At 39.3% G+C, this 13,662-nt stretch overlaps 2 protein-coding genes across 5 annotated transcripts; both read left to right on the top strand.

The window, feature by feature from the left end:
• The first annotated feature begins 4,480 nt into the window (after positions 1 to 4,480).
• Positions 4,481 to 6,833, top strand: LOC136456397 (uncharacterized). Its single transcript, XM_066456249.1, has 2 exons — positions 4,481 to 6,694; positions 6,744 to 6,833. The coding sequence occupies exons 1-2, from the start codon at positions 4,481 to 4,483 to the stop codon at positions 6,831 to 6,833; spliced, it is 2,304 nt and encodes a 767-aa protein (XP_066312346.1).
• Positions 6,735 to 12,422, top strand: LOC136514896 (DEK domain-containing chromatin-associated protein 4-like). 4 transcript variants are annotated; one of them, XM_066508631.1, is made up of 11 exons: positions 6,735 to 7,419; positions 7,506 to 7,539; positions 8,326 to 8,402; positions 9,548 to 9,607; positions 9,707 to 9,817; positions 9,900 to 9,989; positions 10,124 to 10,204; positions 10,465 to 10,906; positions 11,467 to 11,579; positions 11,947 to 11,977; positions 12,064 to 12,422. In XM_066508631.1, exons 1-11 carry the CDS (start codon positions 6,859 to 6,861, stop codon positions 12,159 to 12,161), a joined length of 1,698 nt encoding a protein of 565 aa, XP_066364728.1. In that variant the 5' UTR covers positions 6,735 to 6,858; the 3' UTR covers positions 12,162 to 12,422. The 4 variants fall into 4 exon arrangements, with proteins under 4 accessions (XP_066364728.1, XP_066364782.1, XP_066364835.1 ...); XM_066508685.1 differs by having other exon boundaries at positions 9,912 to 9,989; XM_066508738.1 differs by having other exon boundaries at positions 9,707 to 9,802.
• Positions 12,423 to 13,662: the final 1,240 nt, after the last annotated feature.

Here is a 13,662-nt window from a genome sequence, read left to right on the forward strand (position 1 = left end):
AAGACCTTCTCCCTCTCTAGTTGTTCTCTTTTTGTTCACTGTAACCCGTGCTTTTTCTTGGCCTATAAAAGGAAAAGTATGGCGTTCCATGAAGAGGCCGAACCGATCGACCCATCAAGATTCGATACAGATCCACATAAGAGCACGACACGAACGCACAACCGAGCAACGATCGAGCTCTCAGCACCCACTCACTCCTTTCACCAGAGACTTAGGATCATTTCCCTCTCTCACCCGTTGGTAGCCCCTACTATAAATTTTATATGCTAGTAACACGAGCAGCAGCGACGAACTAGACGTATAGACTTTCTGTCTGAACCAGTATAAACCTCATGTCCTCTAAGCACATCATCTGAGCTAGACGCGTAATAATATAAATTTACTCATCGATGGTAACTCAAAACACCGACGGCTAGCATCTGTTCTGCTCCAATATATGAATGTGTTAGCTAGTTATGAGTTGCACCAACACTTGAGTGTCTGGTTAGTGTCTTTGTGCTATTTGGACTAAGGCCCTGTTCGCTTGGAGAAATTTTGGAGGAATCTAAAGAAATTTGTGAGAAAAAAATACTGTTTTGGATGAAAAAAGAAGCAGATCAAGTCGGGTTTAAGGGCACGCGAACGGGGCCTAAGCTATACTTATCTTCATGCTAAACTATTTGACATAGTTGTGATGATGTTGTTGGTTTTAAGTTTTATTTTAATAATTATGCATGATCACTTGTCCATGTCTCGATATTTTTGTTGAGCCACTTGTGATGAGATCTATGAAATAAGACTATGATGCATATGTTTCAAAATAGTTTGTATGTACTAGAAACTTATGTTATATATGTAATAACTATTTATGTATTAAGCGTGTAGCAACTTATATATTAATCTTTCAACAAATTATATATATTAGCAAACATGTAGCAACTTATGTATTCAGCGTGTAGCAACTTATTTGTCAATTTCATTTTTCATTATTTGTTGTCTCTTTCGGTTCTAGTTTATTGTACTTTGGTTTTAATTTTCTTTGATTTTTTTCATTGTCTTCTTTAGTTTTCATTGTCTATTCATCAATTTCATTTTTTTGTAAATTTTAGTTTTTATCCTACTAATTTTTCTTTTAGTGTGATTTTGTGTTATTTTTTGTTTTGTCTTCTTTTGTTTTTAGTTTTCATTTGTCGATTTTAGTTTTATTTATTGCTTATCAATTTTGGTTTTTTTATTTTGTCTACTTTAGTTTTTATTTTCATATTTTTAATTTAATTTCATGGTTGTCAATTTAATTTTTAGTTTTATGCTACAGTTATTTCTTTTTTATTGTGTCTACTTTAGTTTTAGTTTATTTACCTCATCGTTAATTTCAGTTTCAATTTTATGTTTTGTTTGTTTTTGTTTTTCATTGTGTCTACTTTAGTCTTCAGTTTCTTTCTCATTTTAAATGAGTTTTTATATTTAAAGTATTCAATTATTTTTTTTAGTTTTATTAGTTTTAGTTTTTAGTCTAATTTTTTTTAGTTTTAGTTTTGAGTCACCCTTTTAAGTTCGAATGCATTCCAAAATTTTGCAATTTTTTTCGTTTTGTCGTCTTTTGTTTTCAGTTTCCATTTGTCGATTTTAGTTTTATTTATTGCTTATCAATTTTAGTTTTTTTTTTTCATTTTGTCTACTTTAGTTTTTATTTTTATTTTTTTATTTTAGTTTTCTGGTTGTCAATTTCATTTTTAGTTTTATGCTTCAGTTATTTCTTTTTCATTGTATCTACTTTATTTTTTAGTTTATATACCTCGTTGTTAATTTCAGTTTCAGTTTTATATTTTGTTTTTGTTTTTCATTGTGTCTACTTTAGTCTTAAGTTTCTTTCTCATTTTAAATGAGTTTTTTTATATTTTAAGTTTTCAGTCATTTTTTAGTTTTATTAGTTTTAGTTTTTAGTCTAATTTTTTTAGTTTTAGTTTTGAGTCACCCTTTTAAGTTCGAACGCATTCCAAAATCTTGCAAATTAGTTGTATAATAACTTACCTTCTAAGTTGGCACCTTATGCAATGTTTTTTTAATAATTTGCTCCTCATGGTGCATCTTATCTTATTTTGGGTCGCTAGTCTTGTCTTTTTAATAAATGTACCTTCAATTTGTCAGCCACTCATGGATTTTATAATAACTTGCCCCTCTAGTTGGCAGCTTATGAATGCTTGTTCTTGCAATGTGCCTCTAGGTTGCAGCTTGTCTTGTTTTATGCGGCTACCCTTGTTTTTTAATAAATGCCTTCAGTTGGCTGCAAGTCATGTTTTCTGACTTTTTCTAATGTGTTGTATAATATATGATTTGCCCCCCTAATTAGCGGCTTATGCAATGTTTATTTTAATAATTTGTCCCATCATGTTGCAGCTTGTCTTATTTTAGTCCGCTACTCTGTTTAGGGGTTAGTACATTTATATAAATACTATATAATAAATTTATTATATTTTGATAGTAACAATTGATGTGCATACCACGTAAAAACTTTAGTTTATTTTTAGAGTAGCAAGTTTAGTATTACACGGTAGCAACTTATTTTATAAATCTCCTAACATATTTTTACACATAAATTGCTATTAAAATAATATTTTTTGAAACATAGGTAAGTGTGGTCTAGTTTTATTCGCCTCGTCACGAACATACCAGTGCAAACCGAATTGAAAACGGATACGCCGTTCAAAAATTATAGCGATAAAAAAATATTTTGATTTTTTTGTTTTGCGTCAGACTGACGTCAGCATAGCAGGCTGGAAGTTGGTCCCGGGCGTGTGTGTGTGGCTGGGGCAACGGCGTGTGTCTGAAACTCTGAGTTGCGCGCGCGTGGCTTGGAGGTCGCAAGCTACGCCCCGTGCGCGACCGGTCGCGGGTTATCCGTGTCCATTTGGCTTGGGGGTAACGGTGGGGATGCTATGCTAGTAGAAACAAAAAGATCACGGTCTCGTTCGTTGTGACTGAAACTGGCTGAAAAATACTATTTCAGCTGAATCGTTGTGAGAGAAAAACACAGTTTCAACTGAAAAAGAAGCCGAACAAACCGAATATGGGATAAGCCGAACATGGCCCACGTGTTTCTCAAAAAACCTAACTTGAAAAATATTATATAGGTCTAAAAATATAGCCTGATGTCACAGCCCCCACAGATACCGGAGCAGTGGAGTCTCTCTAGAGCCCCATGAATTTTTAGGCAAAGTTCTATGGTATAGGTGAGGCTGAGACTTAAGATCGAGCAACAGTTGGAGGTATGTGAAGGATCAACCCCCTAAAATTTTTCATGGGTTTGGATTAGGGAGAGGGAGAGGGGCCTAGGATTAGGTATAGACCTTATTAATAAAAGAAATGCAACAAATGATTAGTTAGCATTTAAGCGTGTTTGGTTCCACGTCCATGTAGCTTTACCTACTGAGCAAATGTCGTAAGCCATTGAGTTTTGGTCGTCTGACTGTTAAGATTTCTCCGTGGGAGACAAGTCGTTTGGCAGGTCGCAAAGGCGCAAACTAAAAGCCCGAGTGGCTGTTTGATTTACGGCCTCCTAAATAAGCTCTCTGTCAGCCACATCAATTCGGATCCAGGTGTCTAAAATCAGACGTGTGTGAGTTTTTTTTTCAATCAGACGTGATACCTGTGCGTGCTTGTTAAATTTGCTCGGGGCAACCAAACAGCCCCTTGGGGCTTGTTTGCTTTGAGATAAACCTGGCTCGCGTCTGATTTTGGACGGGATCACGTGCCTGGCCGGCACCAACCAATGAACCAAAACACGCCCATGCCGGCTCCTGGCCAAGGCAAAGAACCCCCGAGCCCCGAGAAAACCCCGACTGCTCACCCCTGCCGTTTCGTTCCCCGTTCACCTCGCGGGAGGAGCGCGCGCTCGCTCTCTCGTCGCCGACAACCGGGGGACCGCCGCCTCAGCCCTACGGCAGGTGCCCTGGTCCGGGCGCTTTGCCGGCGACGAGCAGCCACCAGGTATCGGCACGGCACCACTTCTCTTCCCTTTCTACTGTGCGAAACCGAGCACCCGAACCCTAGCTTGAAGCTATCTGGATGCTTGTGTTCGGATCCGATCTAGTACTTACAAGCTTATGCATTCATTATTTCATTATGCTTACACGTACGATGGTGTTCGTGCTCAATGGTTTAGCCGATCTGTATCATGCATTAAAAAGTAATCAAGTTGTAAACTTTAGCCATTCATACTTACCTATCGGGGAGTCTGGTTAATCATTTGATGATTTTGGAAACATTTAGCATTCTTTGCGGTTAATCAAGACAATGCACGGCCTTTCTTATGGCTTTACACTCCTTATTATGTTTTACAGTATATATCTTTTTGTATTGGAGTTGTAACCCATACACAGTTGTTTTCTGTAAAGCTTTTTCTTTCCCCTTTTAACATTTGACAATGTGTGCCATTGCTTACACTTTTGATGACATTTTTCTGCATTTTCCTGGAGCAGATAGAGGATTGTGACCAATCAAGATGTCCGGGGAAAACCCAGCAACAGCAGCAGAGGATCCACCTCCATTGGCGAATGGAGAATCTGCTGCTTCAGATAAGAATGATGCTGAGAAGTATGGCTCTGAAGAGAGGAGGGAAGTGGCAGTGACTAGCAATGATGCCTATGAAGTGAAGAGTGGCTGTGAAATTGGCACAGAGCGCGCGGCAGATGAGGGCGCAAATATTGTGGAGACCGATGATACCAACGAAGCCAATTCAGGTTCTGCTAATGTGGTTGGCGCTGTGGATGTTAAAATGGTTGACACACGGCATGAAGCCATAATTGAAGCTGTGGATGTTAAAATGGTTGAGACACAGCGTGAAGCCAATATTGAAGCTGTGGATGTTAAAATGATCGAGACACAGCATGAAGCCAGTCTTGAAGCTGTGGATGTTAGAATTGTCGAGACACAGCATGAAGTCAGTATTGAAGCTGTGGATGTTAAAATGGTTGAGACACAGCATGAAGCAAATATTGAAGTTGTGGATGTTAAAATGGTCGAGACAAAGCATGAAGCCAATGTTGAAGCTGAGGATGTGAAAATGGTTGACACAAAACATGAAGCTGTTATTGACGTTGAGGTTGTGAAAATGGTTGATACGCAACACGAAGCCAACATTGAAGCTAAGGATGTGAAAATGGTTGACACACAGCATGAAGCCAATATTGATGCTGGGGAAGATGTGTGTCAAGTTAAGGAGGGACTGAATGGCGATAATCAGTATGCCAAGGCATCAGAAGGTGAGGACACCAAGATGATTGAAGCAAAGGCTGATACTAGGAATTCCGAGGCACAAGAAAATAGGAAGCCAGAAAAGGAAGGCAATGCAGAAGAGAAGACAAATCATGCCAATGGCATTGAAATGGCTGAGAAGGAAGATGTGTGTCAGAAGGAAGATAAGGAGGGAATGAATGAGGACAGTCAGGATGCCAATGTAGCTGAAGCTGATGAAATGAACATGGTCGAAGCAAAGGTTGATGCTAGAAATGCAGAGGCTCAAGGAAATGGGAAGAAGGAAGAAATGGAGGACAAGATGGAAGAGAAGGGAAACAATGCCAATGTTGAAGATGATGTGAAAACTTTTGGCAACGAAGATGCATTCCAGAAGAGAGTCAAGGAGGGAAATAATGAGGATAGGCAAGATGCCAGGGCATCAGAAGGTGATGAAATCAAGATGGTTGAAGCAAAGACTGATGGAAATGCTGAGGTAGAAGGAAATGAGAAGAAGGAAGACAAAGCTGGCCAGACTGAAGAGAAGAAAAATAATGCCGGTATTGAAACCGAGGAGTTAAAAGTGCCTGACAAGGAATATACATGTGAAGAGGAAGATAAAAATTTAAAGAATGAGAGTATTCAAGATGGCAAGGCAGCAGATGGTGAGGACATGAGGAGTGTTGAAGGAAAGACTGATGCTGAAATTGCAGAGGTAATAGAAAGTAGGAAAAATGGAGAAGTGGAGTTCAAGGCTGAACAGAAGAAAAATGATGCCAATATTGAAGCCGAGAATGTGATTATGGTTGACAGGGGAAATGCATGTCAGACAGAAGATAAGGTGAGAAAAAATGATGATAGTCAGGATGCCAACCCAGCAGAATGTGAGGACATCAAGACGGTTGAAGCAAAGAGTGATGCTGGAAATGCAGCGGTAAAGGAAAATGAGAGGAAGGAAACAAAGGAGGAGCATAATGAAGAAAAGGAAAATGTTGTCAATGTTCAAGCTGATGATGTGAAAATTGCCGACAAGGAAGATGCATGTCGGAAGGAAGACAAGGAAAGAAAGACTGAGGATAGTCACGGCGCCAAGGCAGCAGAAGGCGGGGAAACTATGATGGCTGAATCAAAGTCTGCGGCTGTACATGCAGAGGTTAAAGAAAATGGACAGAAGGAAGAAGGTGGGAACGAGACTGAAGAGAAACAAATCATATGCATGGAGAAACAAGACGAAGATAAGATGGCGCCAGCAGAAGTAGATAAACTAGAACTGGACAATAGAGAACAGATTGGCGTGGAAATGCAGGATGGGTGGAAAGAGGAAGAAAAAAGTGGTTTTGATAAGCATGAAGTGAGTGATAGAGAAGAAAGTGTTGAGGAGAGTCAGCAGGAATTTAAAGGGGAGGCAAAAGGTAATGTGGGCAAGCAAGAAGTGGATGATAGAGAACAAAATACCAAGGAGAAGCAGGACGGATTGGAAGAGGTAGAAAGAGTTCTTTCTGGCAAGGATGAGGCAGCAAAAAATGAACAAGAGGGAGCTGCTGAGGAGCAAGAGGGAGAGAAATGGGACGGAAATGTGGCTGCTGAGAAGAAAGAGGAAGAGAAACAAGATGCCAAGCTGACTGCTGTAGGAAAAGGACAAAACACATGATGGAAAAGTGGCTGCTGAGAAGGAAGGAAGAGGAAGAGGAAGAGGAAGAGGAAGTGAACGAAAACGTAACTTCTGAGAAGAATGAAGTGGGTGTGATCGAAAGGGGAGTTTCTGAGAAGGATGAGGAAATGGAAACAAAGGGAAACACTACTGCTGATAAACAAGAGGGAAAGAAAGATAATCAAATAGATGATATATGTAAACACGAGGGACAAAATAAAGGGACCAAACGAGCAAATGCTGACATAGAAGAGGCAGAAAATGGAAGCGTGTCTAATAAAAAAGAGAAGGATGGCGAGGCGACAGTGGAACAAGGTGGCGAGTCAGACAAGAACGTGGAAGAGAATAAGAATGGAGAACCAAAGAGCAAGAAGGCAAGGATTATTATAGAAAAGGACCATGGAAAGGATAAGAAACAAGATGGTTCTAAGTCTAGGGAAGCCAAGAACTTGCTGAGTACCCCAAGTCCTTATTCTCTTGATCGTCCGGTGCGTGCCAGGAAAACAGTGGAGAGGTTGGTTGAAGTGATTGAGAAGGAGCCGCTTATTGTTGAGAAGGTTATATCCTCACAGACATCTTTTCCTATTTGATTCCGTTGTCATACTGTGCCCTTTCATAATGCTTTTTAAACATGTCAATGCAGGGCCGTGGCACACCTTTGAAGAATATACCTGGCGGTGCGGAACTCTGTCGCAATATCTTTCTATTTTTGGTTTCGTAAACACTGCATTTTGCACCCTTACAATCTCACCTGAGGCATATAAATATGTTTTTGGTACATTAAACCTAAGATGACCTCATAATGCTATCTTTTTTTAACTATATATTGTGGTATAGTATGTTATGAAGTAATATGATTCTTGGCGAAACCAGTAGCCCTGTTAAAGTGTGTATCTCCAGGGGTTTCCATCTTCTATATTTTTTGGTGCCTGCTATTTTCTTAACAATTACAACTTCATGGCTTTAATCTGATTAGGAAACAAACGATTTTGTTCACATGGCATGGTAACCTATACTCCCTCCTGTCCTAACACAATCTCTAAGTATGCCTTTGACAGCCACCATCTTTTCAGAATATATGCGTAAAACCCAGGATGAGATTATGAAAGTATCTTTGAAGACAAATCTACACTTGTGACTTTCTTGTTTCCAAACTAATATAGAAGTTATTGATATCCTGATTTCAAAGTATTCGAGACTGGTGTGGTGTGACTCTTATATTTTTGTATCTTTGACTTCGATTGACTCTATATCAGTTTCCTGTTTTGAAACTGCACCTTGCGCTTTCTCAGAATTGAAGTTTCTATATTGTTAGTGCCCTGGCAGAATTTTTGCATGTTGCAGTGTTGCATTATCTCTATGTTGCAGTACTGATTCTGCAGTTCAATGACTTGCAACATCAATTCTTTCTACAAGTGTTGATCAGTATATACTCTGCTGATTCAGATTTGAATATTTTGCAGTTGCGAAGAGAATATCAGATAAACAACCTTCCGAGCTTAAGCTTCTCCATCAAATCCTTTTTGGGAGGTTGGGAAAGGTAATTTAAAATATAAATGTTGCGCTTTTAAAATGACTCATGCAGATTTCTGTTGTGGGATTTTTCTAGACTTCAGTTAATTATTTCATCTGGGACAGTTAAAAACATAGTAAAATCTCTGGCGAAGTCATGGTAGATCTTTGGAAAGAATATGTTCTTATATTGAACGATTCCATGTCTGTGGACCATGAATACATAATTCACCTGGCCTAAGTGACATTCTCAGTAACTTGTATAGTTCATGCTTTAGGACCAAGGCGCACATAATGAAAATATCTGCAGGAAATCTGGAACTTTGCTACGTTGATACACCTATTTGTAGGCTTTCACTTGAACTTAAAGCTTCCATAGGTTTAATCCTATGTAACAATCTGTTTTAGACTAGCATCTTACTTCCTTTGATAAGCTTAGTTTAAGCTGCTTTAAACTTTGGTGTTATGAAACCAAATAGAAGTTCTAGCCTGTCTAAACTGGTCTTGCTAATCAATGTTATCAAGTTGTCCGACTCACGATTAGTCAGGCTGACCAGTGACATGATGATCAGCTATGCACTACGATTAGTCATGATTAGTCGCGATTAATCACAATTAGTCACCATTAGCCGGGCTGATCGGTGCCATGGTGACTAGGATCGATTAGACGATTTGATAACATTGTTGCTAATAAAGGGAGTACTTTCAGGATGAACAAAATGATTAAACGTGTTTTTTTTTACTTTACATGTTGGCAGATACACCTTATTAGTCTTTTTTCTGGGGTTTGGTTTTGTCACTGGCTCACTGCTTCTGGCTTTTGACCGAAACACTTGTAAAATTTCAAGTTCTGAGGCTACCTTTGAAAATTGGAAGTCTGGGATATAAATTAGATGCAATTAGTAGCCTCTTGGTATACATTTTGTTAAAAAGAAGGTCCAGGCATGTGAACCAGCTGAACTGAAACTAGAGTCCCCAAAACCAGCTGAACTTAAACTAGAGTCCCAAAAACCAGTGTACATTTATATACAGAGGGATTACTTGCTTCAAGTTGAATTCTTGTGTTTTTCGTTTGTTGTTTTATCACAGTTGAACTCTGCACAAATTGTCATTGATGCCAAAGCTTCATTCCAAGATTCTTTTAAATATACTTATCCCGACAAATTGTTACAGGCTGTTGATTTCAAAAGCCATATACTTGAGTTCTCTGGATTTCTGTGGCATGAGAGTGATGTAAGCATCATTGTTTTTTTCCCCAAAATTTCAAAGATTGGTAGTTGCACTATTTATCTGAGATTATTATTTTAACTTTGGCGGCTCTCTTTCTTGTAGGAAAAGCATAGAGCCAAGGCCAAGGAGAAGCTTGACAAATGTTCGATAGAAACATTATTGGATCTCTGCAATCTGCTTGTTATTCCAGTTTCAAGGGTAAATAGTAGAAAGGTTGATGAATATCTTTTATCTTGCTTACTTAACTTGAATCCGAGTGCAGCATGATGCAATTTCGGTTTTTTCTGTAACTAAGTTACCCATGCAGGATGACATTGTGGCGAAGCTGCTGGATTTCATTGCTGAGCCCCGCGCTAAGGATGATTCTACACTTTCTGATGATCAGGTAAAATCTGTGGCATACAATGGGTATGCACTTTCTGAGATTTGTTTATGGATTACAACAACAATGAACAGAAAGTTTGCTTCAGTGTTTCTTCCTTTACTTATCTCCATGTTTTACACTTCTGTACTGTGCAGGGATCAAATTCTAGGAAGCGCAAACGAGAGGTGGGCAGTGCAACTAAGAATCCAGAAGGCACACACAAGAGATCTAGGAAGGTAACATCTTGTATTGGTCTGACACAATCTATCTAATCACAGTTCTTTGCCATTAACTTGAAACAAGCTTTAATATTTACCTTCTGTTAATTACTTAATTTCTATTTTGTTTCATATTGCATGGAAGTTTCACATGTGCAATTGCTGCTGTACAGCCAGATACTTGATAATTCCAAATTGTAATGATCACTGATATCTGTTACCATAGCTATCACCCTTTTTGTGACTCGCACTTATTTGCCTTTTTTGTGTGACACCAGAAACTTGATGATGAACATACATCACGTAAAAGGTGGCAAAAATATTCCGAGTCAGAATCTGATGAAGATGCTGAAGAAGGGCATGAAGAGGATGATCACATGAAGTCTGATAGTGAGGAAAACAAAGATGATGGTGAAGAAGTTGATAGTGAGCAGGAAGATAGATATGGCCGGCGAAAAGTAACGGCAGGTAAGAAGTCTGTAGATGGAAAAGGATCTACAGCTAAAACTAAAAGGAAGGCGATCACAGGGATTTCTCCAAATACAGCTCCTATAGCTACATTGAGCAAGTGTTCGAGCAGAGTTTCATCATCGCCGAAAAGTTCTAAGGATAAGCAGAGGTCTGCTGTGGATTTAAGCGTTGTCTCTAGGAAGAGTAAACCCATTACACCAAAGCACACAACAAATTCTGAAAAAGAGACCAATGAAAGAAGATCATCAGGTACGATTATCACTTCACTGATTAGTCCACTGTATGGTAATATCCATGATACCATAAATCGTGCTTTCCTTTGATACATTGCTTATAGATGCAATATTTCTGCTTGCTATTCTGAACTTTCTAATTGTTGTGTTATGATGAATTATGATCAAGAGCTATATGTTTTTCTGTATCTGTGAGAATACACAGTAGATTAATTGATATTTTTTGTCAGAAAGATGGTGAGACTAGTGATTTTTTATAATATAGTTTAAAATTTACCTTCTGGTTTTATTCTTACATCTATAACCTGCAGTTACTTTGGACATTCATCTTATGTGCTGTTTGTATCCTTTGTTGATTTGACATTCGAAGATTCATAAGTGGGACGGATATTTTGCTATATCATTCCCTGTTGTTACGTGGCATGTGTAACATGGAAATTGCGTTTTGTGAATACTTTCTGCTGGTATCATGTCATTCATTCAAATACATAAAACATGTTTGGAATAATATAAAAAACATAGGTTTCAGATTGTGGAATGACCCCCCCTAATGGTGTGCTCTACTGCTCTGTCTAGGCAAAGGATCAACAAGTAAAGGGAAATCAGCAGAAGCAGAACAAGCTCTTCCCAGCAAGGATGAACTGCAAAAAACTATTGTTCAACTTCTTAAGAAGGTCGACTTTGACAATGTGAGTTACAGTGTTTAGGCAGAGTAGCAATGTGTATTCAGCTATAATAGTATAATGGACTACATCTATTATAAATGAAATCAACCTTGGTTCATAAGAGAATTATAAGCTACTGTGAGTTGACTTAACTCTGAGTTGCATGTATAAAATGTATTTTCAGCCTGTGTTAGACTGGAACTTTGATTTACCTCTCTTTTCTGGTTTGTCTTCTTAGATCACCATTTGGAATGTAGATTTACATTGCTTTTGCTGACATATTCCTCTTACTAGTTCCACTTTTGTTGCTTGTTGCCATAACCTTGTACTATCTTTCTTATATAGAGTGTGATCCACATAGATCTAACTGGTTCGTTGATTCATTTTCCAGGTTACCTTCAGTGACATTCTTAAGATGCTCGGTAAGCCTCTTAATATGATGCATCAGGATTTGAATTAATTAGCCTAATGCTTAATGTTCTAAATTCTAGCAAACAAAATGTTACAGATAAGCGCTACAAGATGGACGTATCTTCAATGAAAGATACTGTGAAGTCCATAATTCTTGATGAGCTGGTCAAGTTAGCGGAGGCAGACGAGGACTAATTTGGAAATGAAGATGCTGGCAAGATGAAGTCAAAGCATCAAAGCATAGTATAGGATGAGGGCTGAGAAGCTCGAGCCCACTAGCTATAATGACTGTAACCATGTTAACTGTTGTTAACCGATGCCTTTGCTCAGTAACTTGCCCTATTTTGGGAATGTAGGGATGCTTTGCACCTCTGATCTAACCAATGGAGGTACTTAAACTGCTGTGGTTGCCTGCTGACGATTAGCTCCTGGTTCTTCTCTGAATGGATTCTGTTGGTTGCCGTTCTTTGTTCCTTGCATTCTACTTATTTGCAACTTTTTGAGTGAGGGTCATCTATGTGGTTAGTGGAGGCGCATATCTCAGCCTGATCTGCTGTGATGGTTGCACTTGCACTGCGAAGTACAATTCTTTGTTCCTCGGATGTGATATTGCAGCCTAATCTGGTGTGGTGGTTGCATCGCAAAGTGTTAATGTTTGCATAGCATAGGGTTTAAATTTGAAGTTTGTCAATTATGCTGACCCGGTCTTTGCAATGCGTGCTTCTGATTTGCATTAGTCCAAAAAAAAAAAAATCAGTAGACGCCACAAATTACAGTACACCGGCGCTGTAGAGTTGCTGGGAGGTACGTAATTGTAGGGTTACATCTGGATAGTGTTTTTATTCTATTTTTCAAAAAGGCAGAGAGCCCAAGTGCACAGTTGAACTGAATCGTTAGCCCGTGTTTAGTTGCCAGGCCAAGTTTCAAAAAAGTGCTACAGTATCCATCACATCAAATTTTACGATACGTGCATGGAGCATTAAATGTAGACGAAAAAAAACTAATTGCACAGTTTAGTTGGAAATCGCGAGACGAACGTTTTGAGTCTAATTAGACAATGATTGAACACTAATTGCCAAATAAAAACGAAAGATCCAAAATTCACCCAACTAAACACCCTCTTAGTTGCCAGGGTCAATTACATGACATCTATCTGCAACAATTCAGGCCTCGTACAAGAGCAAGTAAGCCTCCTCCTTTACCCATTTAATCCTTCTGCTTCTTATGAATTCGTCGAATTTCTTGTTCAGCTCACTGATCTCTAACCTGTCCAGCCCTTGAGCTGTTTCGCAGGTCGGTTCCTCGACATCAACAGTCTCCTCCAAGGTGCTGCTGCTGTCTTCTTCTTCACCAAGCCTGACCAGCTCCAGCTTCGATAGCTGCTCCTCATCATCTGGTAACGTGTTGGCAGACATTGTTGACATGTCTTCTTCACCTTCTTGTTCATCGTGGTCTACACTTTCTGAACATGAGACACTTAACAGCACAGCACATTGCTCCACCTGCACCTGCACCTGATGATGCCGTGCTTGTTTCTCCAGGACGACTCCACCAGGTTCACCGGAAGAAGCGGCATCGCCTGCGGATGCGGTGGCAGCGAAGCAGCAGCGGCAGTCGGCGGCCAGGAGGACGAAGATGACGTTGGAGAGCACGAACAGCGCCGTCTTGCTGGTGAAAATGCTGCCAGCAGCGAGGA

The sequence above is a fragment of the Miscanthus floridulus genome, chromosome 1 (genome assembly GCF_019320115.1).
Source record: "Miscanthus floridulus cultivar M001 chromosome 1, ASM1932011v1, whole genome shotgun sequence".
NCBI lineage: Eukaryota > Viridiplantae > Streptophyta > Magnoliopsida > Poales > Poaceae > Miscanthus > Miscanthus floridulus.